At 36.3% G+C, this 15188-nt stretch overlaps 1 protein-coding gene across 1 annotated transcript; it reads right to left on the bottom strand.

Annotated features, from left to right (window-relative positions):
* Window positions 1-239: 239 nt before the first annotated feature.
* Window positions 240-13800, bottom strand: nectin4b (nectin cell adhesion molecule 4b). The gene is made up of 11 exons (XM_053486658.1): window positions 13320-13800; window positions 12311-12505; window positions 12046-12213; window positions 9688-9966; window positions 8280-8397; window positions 5762-5913; window positions 4672-4840; window positions 4470-4545; window positions 2963-3031; window positions 2691-2855; window positions 240-2145 (listed from the first exon to the last, which is right to left on the bottom strand). The coding sequence occupies exons 1-11, from the start codon at window positions 13393-13395 to the stop codon at window positions 1891-1893; spliced, it is 1722 nt and encodes a 573-aa protein (XP_053342633.1). The 5' UTR covers window positions 13396-13800; the 3' UTR covers window positions 240-1890.
* Between the last annotated feature and the right edge of the window lie 1388 nt (window positions 13801-15188).

The raw sequence follows: 15188 nt of genomic DNA, 5'->3' as shown, positions 1-15188 counted from the left end.
TATGATTATCATTATTTTCTAATATGTAAACCAACACCTAACTTAGATTTGATCATTTTATTTTTACAATAAACAGTTGGCAATACTTCTTTTGTCTTTAGAAAATATACAGTAGAATACAGAAGAAAAAATATACAAAAAGTCATAAAAAGGTATAAATTGCTTGGTAAGTTCGTCTTACTATATTTACATGAACATTGCTCACATATATAGTGCACTGCACTCCTGAATTCTGAAGACAAGTATTTACAAAACATCAATAAAGAGCAGCTAGTCTGGGTGTGGAACAAAATCATCAATGTGTCATCATTTGATGATAAAAAAGCTGCAGAAGTGTAGTACCAGTGGTGGATAAAAGTATTGAGACAACATATTACGTATTAATTTCTAATTAGTTCAAGCCTATCTGGCTGAAAAGTTGTAATTAACTTATATAATTAAAACTTAGTGAAAAACTCCTATGTGACAATGATATTCAACTTCTGGAACCATTGCCTGGGTCGTTTTTAGACCTAAACCCAGAAGTAAACTGATGAACAATGGTAAAGAAGGCAGTCAAAAAACATGATGCAATCAAGCAGGCACGGATTGAGTGAGGGACACCAGGGTACAAAGACGTCTTTTGACTCTATGCCCAACCAGATCCAGCAGGTTTTGAAGAACAAAGACTTCATACTAAATATTGATTGTTGTATAAAAATTTCATTGCATAAAATAAATCTTAATTGCCATTATTAAAAATTTTGGAGAATGTAAGTAAAACATTTTCACTTGTGTCTCAATACTTTTGGCCACCACTGTACAGTACGTCTTTATGTTCACTCTGGGCTAATTCAGTGTTGAAAAGTAATAAAAATCAGAATACGCTGAGGTAATTCATACAGAGTAAAAATATCTCTGAAAACACAAGTTATTAAAGCCACAAGTAGTAAATAAAAAAAAAGTCACTTGTGTAACAGGTTGCTATTCTTCTGGCAGTTTAAAGCTGCTAATCCTCACCATGGCTTAAAGGCTTTTTTCGCGCATGTGATAAAACTTCACTGGCTCTCCTGTCCTTTCAGCGAACTCTCGGTCTGTTCAAGTAGCTCTGTTCCACTGCGTCACATAGCCTGCACTGGAGTGAACGTCTGCTTTCTGCATACATTAAAGTTTATGAAATCTTCTTAAACTGTCTTAATATCCAGCCTTTAATTTCGGCTGTAAAGATTTCTTTCCATCTGCACTTAAATCACTTGAGGTTTAAGTGATATATATTCACATGCCAGACAAAGGTCCAGACGAGTCCAGACGGTGAATCAATAGATAGTGAGAGGAGTTCATGTCCTGAAATACTAGATGGTTGTCCGTCATACCTCCAATCCATCAAGGAAGTAAGTAAAAAAGAAGAACAAGGTGTCTCTTAAAAAATGTATCACTAATTTGGTCAGCATGTGGTTATCTTGTAATCCAAATAAACCACCATTGTGGGAACAGTATCTGCAGGTATTAAACCCTAACATTTAAAATGGTAATATTAACTGTGTTACTTTTGTACATTATCTGACTCAAATAGTCCCAACAGAGTAAGTGGTGCAAGTGTGTACGTAAATGCATTCATCAGTTCCGGCTTTTGACTGGATGTCGGTCAGCTTAAATCCATTAACGTGTCCACATCCACATGTAACCTGCGATAGATGACCCTTGAGTGTAAGTAGAGTACAAATCTGAGGTGACCATCGGTTACGATATGTGCTCACCTGCTTATGGTATTAACATGTGCTCCAGGGAGTATAGAATAAACTCGTTGGTCAGATGAAGCAGCGAGCAGGATGAGCTCTAGTGGACCACCAAGTGTCCTGAAAAGACTGCAGGAATGACACGCAGTCTAGAAACTCTTTGTTCGCCTCGTTGTTATATGATTTGGGAACGGGAATGCAGTACGATAGAGTTTTGGTTGATAATTGGCCTCAGCACGCCGTTGCTATAGTGGAAGTGGGTCGAGAGTGCCTCCGCAATCTCATCCGAGTTTAGGGTGTTGTCTCCCTCCTCTCCCTCTGGCATGCCTTCTCTCTGGCCCCATGAGGCTTTTTCTGTTCCTCCTTCTCTTGAAGTCACTGAGCTAATAGACAAGGGTACAGGGCTCTGGTCCCTGCAATGATCTAGATCCTAAGTGACAGAAAGGAAAAGACCAAAAGCAAGTTACTTCCCCAAGCCCAAGACAACTGCATTCTTACTGTTATTGCATTTATTGCTTTAGTGGTGAATTTACAACTGGCTACAAAAAAAAAGAGAGTGATAGTGATATTCTGATGTTGTTACCTGCTTCACCCTAGCCATAGAAATAAAGAGACACATTTCCTGATAACCGGGCCACTTTGTGCCCAAGTGACCATTAGTGAAACTGACCAGTCATATCAAGTCAGGTATTAAGTAACACAGGTTAGTTTTGCGCTATGGCCATTGGTGTGTGTTAGGTGAAATGTATAAAATTTTCAATTCCAGTAAAAAAAAAAGAAAAGAAAAAAAAAAAGGTTGAAAAAAAACCTTAACCTTCACTCCTAAACATTGTTTTAAAGCACTTTAAATTAACATTATCCAAGCTGTGATATAAAAGCATGCTTTTCTTTGCTATAAAACCACACTGCTGACAACATGTATATGTATGTATACACAAATACTAAATACCCCCACGCACACATAATGAGTCTCACCAATGTCATATTACTGCTCTTTATATAGGATGCTGTTCTCTGAATGCGGTCTTGTCTCTCCACCTCTGTCTCTTTCCTTCTCACACTCCCTCTTACTGAGGGGCAAGACGTGTAGATGGCAGGACGTCCGAGGCTGTCATAGTCTGCTTCTCTGTACCCAACTCCCTGCTCGAATATTGTGGAAGTCAGTATTTATCTACATGATTCTTAGGTGATGCTAAATATATTATAAACATGTCAATTATTACAGAAGCTGTCTAGAGATACACTACCTCAAGTGAAAAGGCACTGCTTTTTATAGGTCCATATAAGTCCATTCCAATTAACGTGGATTCTTCAGTCTACAAGATCAGACATGACATACAAAATAGTTAAAATTTCAGTTTGAGCCTCAAGGCATTTTAAGGTTCTGTCATGTATATATCTACATATGCATTCATGTATAGATGTGCCTTTCAGGCCAGCAAGACAATCCACATTCTTCTTTGACAGTCTTGTGCAAGCCTGTGTGTTTTATAACACTGCCTTTGATGACCTGCTTCATACATGTCTGGAAATAGAATTAAGCAAAAAGCCAAAAAAAAAAAAGACCTTGGAGACTTAATTGGGCTTATTTGTTTAAGGAGAAGCGGTATCTTTTTAAAGCAATAAAAACCTTAGCCAGACGCTACCGGAAAAAGTTTCCATTTGCAAACAATACACGCTTTGTGTTTGCTGAAGCAGGAACCTGTCCATTATCACACCCCAGGTGTCTACATTCATTTATAGCATTATTGCCTCCATGTTTACATCTACCATCAACACATGCAGAGCTTTTATCTATAAAGATGGCTTAAAAATAAATCCATGAGCAAAATATGTATCATACTGGATAAACTATTAACCACAAACACAACTGAAATAGTCATATTAATAATATTCTTATAATGTCTATGGAATTTGTTTACAGTTAATAAAATACCCCAAAAATTTAGATACTTTTTAAAAATAAAATACTAACCTTGTATGCTGTTTTTTATGTAGCCTTAACTGTTTATTTATGCTAAGCAATTATGGGCATCATGTATCAGGAGAAAAAAGGAAACCAGCCAAATGCATCAGCTGTCCTTATTTCTAAAGATTGTCATAGCCCATAGAAAAAAAAACATATCTGTTTGCCTTTGTCAAACTAACTGCTAGGAATCTGATAATGTGTTTGATAATGTAAACTCATTGTCAGGTTGTACAATCCAATTTGTGTTGACCTTTGACTAATACACAGTAGTTTACTACGTGTTAGCTATTCAAGTTAGGTAATGTACATAATTAAAAAAAATCATGTTCACAATATTGTCAGTTTTTCTTACTTTTCACAATATCCCTCTGCAAAAATAAAACTCATTAATAATCCCACTTGAGTCTATTTGTAACAAATCCATGCAGTTATCTAGCTGCCTTGATAAATTACAGAAAATCTAAATCATGGGATTTTGTTGAGATTACAGAAAACGACAAAGCAAATCAAAACTTGGATACAATAACCCAATGGCTATCTAACTGTGACGTGTACATTTATTAAAAGCTTACTAGTTGCCTAGCTGTAAGTAATGTACTTAGTAAAATTAGTAAGCAATTAGTAAGTAATGGAGAAGATAGAAGGTTGTTTTTAAACTGTATATTTATGCACTCTAATAGTTAATAGGGCACTCTAATAGTTTCCTGGGCATAATGTTACATAAAAACAATTTAAATACAAAACCTATCGGGTACAATTAAAAAATAAACATTAGACAACATTACCTGCAGCCTAGGGTCAGTACTGACTGAGTTAAGTCTTCTCATAGAGTTCTGCCTTGAAAGATTATTGATCTCCTCCCTGAAATAAAAAGAAGACAAGGAGATGAATTTGCAAAGGTGGGGACACTGACATGATGAAACTCATTTATAATGTTTGCTAGATTTTTATTATTATAGTGTTGCTGATAAAGGACAGCAGACTCACTTTTTCTCGTTTAGCTCCATTTTAAGTTTCCTAGTCCTGCGTTTATGGTGGCAGCTAACCAGCAGGATGATAATCGTCATGACGACAACTAAAACCCCAGCAGCTCCACCCACTATGATAAGGAGGAGGTTGTTGAAAGAGGCCTCGAGCTCGGAAGATCTGGATGTGTCTTCAATTGTAAGGGCGAAAAAAAGAAAATATATTTTTTCTACCAAATGGGGGCAGTGTATGTACACAGAATATCAGGTGATAAACTTGTTTTAAAACGTTTCAAAGAGCTTTTAGAGAAATTTTATACACCGTTTGCTTTCACTGAACTGTACAGCAAACATCTTAGCAAATTTTGTACTCTGTCAATACTGTGAATAGTCTATAAAGAACTTATTAAAGATAAAGTTACACTGAATCCTTTACTACTTTCAGTAAAAAACTACAATATGCCCAATATTGTTAAGATTATGCCCAATATGATTAAGATTTTTATATGGTTACTTATTTTGTCTACTCTTAATAATGGTGCCTTTTTCTTTCTTTTTTTTCCATACAAACTCTTCCTAAACTGCTTGGGTTCACTGGAAAAAAGAAAGAGGAAGCCAAAGTGAAGTGGAAAAAAGTCTATTTTCTTTTTCCGTCACAAGATGGATAGTTATGTAATAAAGGCAAGTTTTCTTAGAGCTCATCATCTGTTTAAAGAACAGCACCACTTGCTTGTGGCATGATACTGCAAACATTTAAATCTGATAGAGACTAGGCTGTAGTAAAGGTGAAACCAAAACTTTTTACTTCACACACTTGTATATATAAAAAAAATCTTTAAAAAAAAAACGCCTTTCCCTGCCTAGTTTCCTTAGAAACTTAAGGTTACCTGTATTATTTATGGAGCACATTTAAAAATCATTTAAAGCACACAACTGGACATTACAGTCACTGCAAAGGAAAGTTTTAAAAACTACATTACACTTCATCTGTATGCAAAGATTTTTTACACAATAACTATGACTGTCAGTAATCATGGGTGTTTTGCACTCAGGTGATATGATTCAATTCGTAGGAGACAGAGACAAAGTTTATAGAGGAGAGTAAGCCTTACCTGGGATCTGGACGTTAACCTCTGTCTTCACCGATCCCACCATGTTTCTGGCTTCACATTCGTACACTCCTTCATCTGATTTATTTAGGGCACGATTGAAGATGAGCCTGTTCCCCTCTAGAGATATATCCTTGGGCAAAACCCCACCCTTCCTGAACAAAAGCCGTAAATATTTTTTATTTATTTTTTAATTATCTTTTTATTACTCTCTCTCTCTCTCATTTACATACATGCACACACACACACATGTACACAAAAACAGACTGTTAATTTTTAATTGAAATTTATTTTAGATTCATTAAATATAGTGAAATATTTCAATCCTTTATTTTAAGTCAGAAAACCACCCTTTTCTGTTCCAGTCAACTTTCCATGAATATGCGTCAGTACAGCACCTTGTGGCTTACTCTCCTTGTGGAGAGTGTCCATCATGTTCTGTACAACTGTCAAGTCAGCAGTCTTCCTCAAATGTCTCCTGAACTAGACCGGGAAATACACTATATTTATGCTGTATGAATAGCAATTTACTCAATCTAAAAATTAAATATTCTAATATTTTGAGCCATAATCTTTAAAATAAAGACAGAAAAGGCTTCGAATGTTTAACTTTATATGTAATAAATATAGAAAATATGAGTTTTACTAAAGGTACATGTCCCTCAATGTTTTTGATTAGTCTTTTTTTTATTTTTAGCGCTGTTTTGTTATACACGTTACTTATTCGGTTATTATTATTCATTCACTTATATTTATTTTTTTTTATTCCCACAAAACTTTTCCTTAATAAGCATTCATAAATATTGTTCAACAATCACATATGACAAACATGAAGCAAACTGAGAACTGAAACTCACACATACAGTAGAAAAGACACACACTGTGTACAGTGTAGGACTACATTTTAAGAAAAATGGGTACTACACCATACCATTCCTTTTTTACTAGTGTTGTACCAACTGTACTTATTAACTGTACCATACTTTTATTTACCTTTCCACCTAGAAGGGTGCATATAGAATACTTTAAAATAGTCACTAGAAAAGGTGAGTATGATTATATGCATCTTGAAAGTTGAAACATATTTAAGGTGAAAAACATACTGGAACCACTTAAAGAATAAGGAAATTTACTGTCGTGTGGCTTTTTTCCCTTCTGTTAGTGTACATGTGAACTTTAATTCAGCTGATTACCATGAGTGAGTCATTTACTCCATTATATCCAAAAAGATTCTATTTATGGTGGGTCCTGTCACTCGCCCAGTAGATCTCCAAAATAATAAATGACTTAAGCCTAAATATTTTTCTTCTTTGTTTGTAATAAGCATCTTTGTCTAATGCACTGAATGTGAGTGGATTGTCCTTTAGCCTTAAAATTCTTAACACAGTCACTTAGCTGTGCAAAAGACACACCCCGATACTGTGCGTGTTGCGCGCACACACGCACACACGAAAGAAAGGACCCACTGTTGTAGCGAAAGGGGACACACTGCCTTGTACACAATAAAACTAAGGTTCTCAGGTTCCAGATCTCTAAATCATACACAACTTCACACACAAACTACTGCACACTATTCTTTTCTATTGTTTTTGGATAATTATTTACAACTTTATATCAAAATGTAATAGGACCATTACATACAGTAATACGTTTAGAAACATACAGTACCAGCCCAAAAACCTAAGATTATTTTTATACACAGTAACTGAAGATATGCTTGTGACTGTAAGTGCAGACAGTTTGTATGGTTTGGGAGCAAAAACACAAACCTTTTTAGCGATGCCTGCTATATCGATGTCTAATCCAAAAGATTGTTAAGTTTGCATATGCAGGCGTCACTCTTGATATTCCGTCTGCACAGTGTCTCTAATCAAACTAAAACCCTGTCTTTTGGTGCCCATTAAAATGATATTTAAAGTCGAGCACTGTCATTTAAGGCTTAGGATGCATCTCTCTGTTCTCATCCCTCCTCCCTCCTCCCTCCTCTTAGTCTTTTTTTCTCATTCACTGAGTTTTCTCTATCCCCCTCCTCCACCCTCTCTAACCTCATGTGAAATCTGGTCTCCCCACTGTCTCTTCAGTAATACGTTGTAATACTACACCACAGCTTTTATTTTACCCTCAAAAGAGCATTTGAATAAGCGGCACTTAGGGACTTTATTGCCTTTTGTCTGTGTGTGTATGATTACACGTGTAAAACAAAGCGAGAGAGCGTAGGCCAGGTGGGTATGATGTGCATTTTCTCCCGATTGTACTGAGATTCATGAGAGTCATGGATATTTGCTAACAAACCGATTGCATGGTAATAAATGGCGATGAGAGAATGGTTATTAATAAAGGAAGGTGAAGACAGGGTGATTTTACATAAGAAAAGTGTTGCTGAAAATGAAACAGAGACAGCCATAAACAAACAAACATGACAGCCGGGAAGACAGGTTTTTTTTTGCGCAAAGCAATACACGCAAACACACGCATGCAATCACACACTGGTAGAATGAGCGGCAGAGAAGGCAGGATGTACCTGGTCCAGGTGAAGTTGTGTGGTGGAGGATTACCTACACCCTCACACTTGAGCTCAGCCCCCTTCCGATTAACTGACCAGCTCTGATCATAACCAGTAACTGTAGCATCAGGAGGAACTAAACACACACACACAAAAAAAAAACACTTATAAGACATTAAGGCCAAAGAGTCACCAGACTCAAATCTATTAATTGTCCTTATTATAAAAGGAGATCGCTGATATGATGAAAAGATTCTCTAATTTTTTTTTCAGTAATCAAGTTCCTGTTTGAAGTTTGTTTTCATAGTCAGAGCTTAGAGCAAATATTTGCACTGCGTTAGCTTTTAAGACACCTAAACCTCTATATTGATTGGTACATTTTTAATACCCATTATACCACTGTCTCAATATTACAGCAACTAAGGAAGTCAGCAGTTATCTTTATTACCAAGCTCAAAGGTTTGCATAATCCTCTGCATGCTCTAGTTAATGTATGTGATTATGACCTGTTACAGTAGTTGAACGTTCTACCCAATTTGGACAAATGCCAATTCCTTGGCATTTGTCCAAATACACAAACCTAACTAATACACAAACCATTAATGACAAGGGAGGGTGAAGTCTACAGTGCGATTTCTCTGGGACATATGAAGCCAGCCAACTGTATCTTTTCAATCTGCCCCTCATGCTGCATCACTGAGCAGCATAACACACTCACCAAAATGGTTTATGGTCTCTCATATTATGAATTCTGCACATTATATTTTTGCCACAATGCTGCATACCGCTATAAGTGACACACTAAGTTATTTCCTGCCGAATAGACAAGAATAGCTATACAATTTACACCAGCTGTGAACAGCAAGGTTCTGTTAGTTTAAAGCAGCATCAAACCAGCAATGAATCAACTTACATTACCCAATGTGTAAACTTCGTAATTATGTCAAATACTGTAGATAGGTTCAGATTAGCCATTATGGCTTTAAGTTTGGTGAAGCTTAGCTACAAGACAAACTGCAGTTAGATATTCTAGACAAGTTTAAATAGTAACCACCTCCTTTTCAGGTCACTTAAAATATTTATAGTATATCTTTTTAAAATGAAATCCTGAACAATTAAACGACTAAAACCATGATGTTGCGAGAGCTTTGCATAATAAGCAGGGAATAAAGATAAACCGAAAAATCAACATTAAAAAAATTAAAGTAATTTGGAAGGTGATGTGACATAAAAGGTAAATAATAAACATAAATTAAACATCAATAAATACAAAAGGAAAAGTTTGTCAATTGATTTGTGACCCCAATAATCAGACAGAAAGTGTGCACTGTTTAAGAAAAGTTATGCAAAAAAAACTTTTTAAGAAGGAAAGATCTTCACAGAGGGTATGTTAAATGGTCTGTAGTGGGCATTATAGTGGACTCACAGTGCACTTTAATTGTGTTACTCAGCCTGCGGGGCTGCTCTAGTGCAGGGTGCCACACCAGACAGTCCAGTTTGCGCCCGTTCATGTTGCGCAGGGGGTGCAGTGAGTACTGGGAAGTGACGACCCCATCCTCTGAGCTCCTGTTCTGTGATTGGCCGGGGACGTCCGTGTCCCAGGAAAGGCGTGGTGGAGGCAAACCAACCGCACGGCAGGTGGCGGCCACTCGGAATGTCTCACCCTCCTTCAGGATGACTTGTTCCAGCGTGGAGATGGGAACCCCTGAAGAGCATGAGAGGAATTTTTTCACTTTTGTTTGGTTCACTACTGACGCACATTATATACTTACATGCATACGTTTTACCTGTAATATTTAAAAATCTTTTTTGAAAATTAGAGTACATTCGTCTAAGAAAATACTCAAGCACATAAAGAACATTCGCGTTCACCCCAAGGTAAAAACAAACATGCAAAGTATATTTACAGTGCAAAGGTTTGCATAACCGTCATCAGAAGTTACAGTATGATGGAAATAATATAGAAAGAAATGTGTGTGTTAAGATATTAACAGTTGAATGAATGTGTTCAAAGACTTTTATCACAACCCTTGCTCCTTGTTTTGGATTTTTTCATTCAAATAATTTTTATAACCTCTTTGAATTCTGAATGATGGTTTTTACTGATGGTAATAAAAATGTCATGACATTTATAATCACTAACCTTCAACAGGTCTGCTTTAAGGCCTGGTATTACTACTTTAGAGATCACATTTGACTGTTCACGGAAAATATTTTTTTAAGCACTTTAAATAAGACTAACGATAGACTAAAATGTTGACTGTTTTAAGCCAGAAGACACATTAATGGACCACATTTGAATAAACAAACTACTGCATTTTAAAGGAAATTATTAATAAATTAGTTATTAATGAAGACATTTTACCATTAAACTAAGTATAAATTAAACTAAGTAAATGTTAAATTAAGTAACATTTAGAATGCATAATAGGATATCAATAGAAAAAATATATTAAAGGAGCCCATGATTCTGTTGAACTGTATCTAGTCTTAATTTTAAAAGGTTAGTCTAAATTTATCCCAAGCATGTTTGGGATGCACACAACAGTTTTTAATAAATTTAACATGAAAGTTCAAAAATAAGCTGAGCATTTAACAGGTAAATAATGCCTTGGGCGTTAGTTTATTGAACTACTGTAGGCAAAAACCAAAACTGCTGTTGAACAATGCATCTTATTCATCTTAGTCCAATCTCATTCATATTGTATTCCCAGTGGAAAATAAAGTGTTAATGAAAACTAGATTAAGTTATTACTGTAAGAATACTGAAATATCACAGTCAGATGAGCCCTAACACATTTTGTAAGTAGAGAAGTTTAGTCTCTTTTCCTTGTATTCAGTCCTTTATTCGTGTCCTTTTTGTGCACCTGTTCAATGAAAAAAGAGAATAGAACACGAACTGTATAGCAACACTACGGAAGAATGTTAAGAATTTGCATGAGACCGATCAAAAGAGACGTTCTGAAAGCTTTGTCAAAATGTTCAGAGTTGTAAAATGGTGTCAAGATATTTACAGTTCAAAGTGATTTTACACTAGAATGACAAAAATCGTTGCGGCAAGCAACGGATGTAAGGGTGGATGCCTTCTAAGGAATAAAACACAATAGGCCATAGTGTTACGGTAATCAACAACAGGGTGCTGTGACTCAGCCCAACACAAAGAAGACTTAATATACCACAACAACATTCATTATTTTTCTATACCAACATGCCTCAAAGTGTTTTATTGTTCCTCTTCATATCACAGCATTTTGCAACCCTAGCATTTTTACTCCATCAAAGCATCAAGCTGTATGTTTTACCAGTTTATAGTTAACTTTAATATTGTGTAATATTCAAAAACTAATTTAGCTCATGTTGATTTATAAGAGCTAAAAACAATCAATAATCTAACAATAAAGCTAAGCATGTGCAAAGAAGCATTTAAGTTAAAGCTTTATCTCTTACTCTTAAAACGCAATGGCACTTGAGACTAATTTTATTAATGATAAATATGCAATGTAACATTATCACAACATTGCTGTCATGATGTCATGGCCCAGATTTAAACAGATATTTCTCTCACATGCACTGCACATCACGTTTGATGAGAAAATTGTCCAAGAAAACTGGAAGTTATATGAATGCGATTTGGCTGTTTTAGGGGCAATTGAAAAGATATATTTATATTTTGTTCTTCACCAAACCACTCCTTAGCTTGCTGCTTACAATAATTTGTGTAAATTACAGTATGTGTTTCATCAAGTCAGAAGGAGAAAAAAAAGAAGTATGAGACTTGTCTTACTCCAGACAGTAAGGCTGATTTGTCTCTCGAAGTTTCCTGAAGGGAAAGTGGTGATGTGACAAGTGTATGTAGCTCGATCCGACTCCCTCGTACTCAGAATCAACAACGTGGAGTCTTTAATTGGATCAGAACTTGTGAAGCGCACACGGCCTGAAAAGCTAGGAAACTCTACACAAAAACAAAAACACAGACCAAAGGGTTAAATTAAGGCAACATTGAATCAAGTAAATGGAATATGTTTTTTAATACACTGTATTAAAGCAACCTTGTAGCCCCTCTGACATGTGTCTGGTGATGATCTGCTCCTTGACACCGTTGCTCTTTTCTGTATACCAGGTCACCTGGACCACCCGGTCACCGTCCTGCGGTTTAAATACACATGGCAGTCGAGTCTCCTCCTCGGCATAGGAGCGCAGCGCCAGGGACGGAGGGGGTTGAATAAACTCGCCAGACACACAGGCTGGTAAAGAAGAAAACACCACGCAAGAGAAATGTGTAAAACATCATTCACTGACATTATTACAAAAACAGGATGGGGTAGGGGAGAAACAGGTTTTTTGTGTATATAGTCTTAGTAGAAGAGTCTCTAGACTGACAGGGATTGTAGGTCTCAAAGATTAGTGTGTGTCAGGTTATGCATGTGTGCAGAGTAAAATATTTTAAGGTGAATAACCCGACTTTTCAGTTAATGTTCAAACTGAGTCAACACACTTGAAAAATTAACACAAGGGCATTAGCAACTTGCATGCATTCAGACACAAGGCCATTCCCACAGACTCTCTCTCTCACACACACACACAACTGCATAGTGCCTAACACCACTTACTCACTTTTCTGTTTGCCTTTTTCCACTTTGTTTACAAGCACTGACGGTTCTACCAGCATTTCTTCTTCATATTGATATTGACACAAAGATTGTCACACCACAACATAAGAACATACAACACAGAGGTTGCTCTGACTTGTCACGCAAGTCCTGGATGAAGGCAAATTTAATGCTTACTGTTTATACACACACACATACACATACACACACACATACACACACACCAGTAAAGATCTTTAACACTTCCTTTGAGCTGGTGTTTAATATGTGAGTAATCATTAATCACTGTATTCTTTCACCACACTCGCCCATGGTCACTTCTTAAAAGAATGTCACTCTTCTACTTCCAGTTTCCTGTTTACTCACTCACTCACTCACACACACACACCACACACACCAATAAAGTTAATCATAACTGGGTTGTATTAATCTATTAATATGTACTTACCAATTACTGCAGTCAGTAACAAACCAAAGCAGGCTGGCTTTGACATTTTCTTTACTTCATCCATTTTCTCCAACATGGTAAGAAATAAATGTCGCCTACTTGCCAAATGAACAGTTTAAAATTCGATATATTTATTAATACATTAACCGTTTTTGTTTAATTTTATATAGTAGTTTGTCAACAAAAAAAAATTGAATTTCTAAACCATTCTATCCTAAGTCATAGTGTTCATTAAACCCTCACTCCATCTCCAGCAGTAGTCGAAAACCTCAGTTCTTCTGTCAGCCATAAACACTTTTTATACATAAAAAAGAAATTAAATGTCCCTAAACCCTACACAAACAAACTTCCTAACAAAATAACCCTAACATTTCCTATTTTAAGTCCTTCCCAAAGCTCCACCGAGTAAAAGCCGCCATGACAACCTCGACACCTACTTAAAGCCTCCGACAATGTTGCGCGCGCTGCCACACACGGTGGAACGTTAGGCGCGCACCTGTTTGCTCGCGTGCGTTGCAGGCCACGCCTACTTATCTCACCTTTGAGATACCGGAAGTTTTTGCGCAAGTTTCTGTATGCGCCCCCCACTCTAAAGTGCGAATTTCCATTAAAATACAATAAAAAAATAAATAAAGTAGGTATTCTACATGACACTTAAAGGGCTCCTGAATAAATATATGGTTAATTCCAGGTTCCAGGAACTCTTTCTTTAAGGGAAACTTGTTAGAGTATATACCTACTATAATTGCCTTTAATAATAATAATAGATTTAACTTTTTTCCTAAGAGTGTAGATATAAGTAAATGAAACACGGGGAAGATTTATATACCTTCCTGTGATTTCATATGTGTAGGTTTGTTTCATGTTTGTCTTGGCAATAGCTGATAGGGAGACCAGCCAAACCTGTTTACACGGTGTCCCCCTCCCCCACATGAATCACCAGAGGCGTTAAATGTCATAGCAAAGCAAAGCACAACAAAAACATGCGAAACAAACGCCAAAAATTCTTTTGCGCTATTAGCTTCCATCTTATTATGAACGAGAGAGAAATGTGCTCACTGTGCGACAGTGACATCTAGTGGCCAGGCAAGTCAAAACGCTTCGGATAGATTTGCTCAAAGTTCATGACCCCAATTTTTTACACAATAACTTCATGATGATTGTGCAAAAAAATACTTGCAAACCCCTAATAATTGATTTTAAAAAATCCACGGACCCCTTAAGCACACATTTTTTTATTTAAATATTAAAATATTAGATTTATGTACAGTAATATTCTGGCTATTTCTTAGATTCACTGAGCTTTTATTATGATAATTATTCGATGTACTTTCCTTTGATCTGAGCTGATTGTTTGTAGACCTACATGTTATTCAGTTATTAGAGCTGAATTTATAAAGGGTGGATTAAACCCAAGTGACCAGTCAAACCGGCTAATAGCTAAGAGATTTTAATATTAAATAGGTTTTAATATTAACCATTAGAATGATGCATCATTTGAATCCCCAACAACTGAGAAATAAAAATATAAAATAAAATATATTATTATGATTATTTGGCATTGGTGGCTCAGTGGTAGGTTTCTCGTCTGCCGTACGAAAGGCCCGATTCGATTCCCCCCCCAACCCCAAACCCCAGCTACTGGATGAAGTGCCGGTCCCAAGCATCTGGGGTAAAACCTGTGCCAAATTGTGTGGGGATTGGATGGCCTACTGTGGCGACCTCTCAACAGGGAGCAGCCGAAAGTCATTATTGTTGTTGTTACATATAATAATAATAATAATAATAATAATAATAATAATTATAATAATAATAATAATAACAACAACACCTGCTTTAAAAAACACTAAACTGGGTCAAATAAAGTTA

The sequence above is a fragment of the Clarias gariepinus genome, chromosome 25, assembly GCF_024256425.1.
Source record: "Clarias gariepinus isolate MV-2021 ecotype Netherlands chromosome 25, CGAR_prim_01v2, whole genome shotgun sequence".
In the NCBI taxonomy this organism is placed as follows: domain Eukaryota; kingdom Metazoa; phylum Chordata; class Actinopteri; order Siluriformes; family Clariidae; genus Clarias; species Clarias gariepinus.
The sequence above is the reverse complement of the archived record's forward strand: the minus strand, read 5'-3'. Positions and strand labels throughout refer to the sequence as shown.

Bases quoted from the DNA above. Each gene is read 5' to 3' on its own strand.
- nectin4b (XM_053486658.1), bottom strand. From the start codon at position 13,395: ATGTTGGAGAAAATGGATGAAGTAAAGAAAATGTCAAAGCCAGCCTGC. The intron at 4,546-4,671 runs GTGAGTCTGCTG...TTTTTATTTCAG, and splicing joins ATGGAGCTAAACGAGAAAAA to GGAGGAGATCAATAATCTTT. The intron at 2,146-2,690 runs GTGAGACTCATT...TCTGTCACTTAG, and splicing joins AGAGCAGTAATATGACATTG to GATCTAGATCATTGCAGGGA.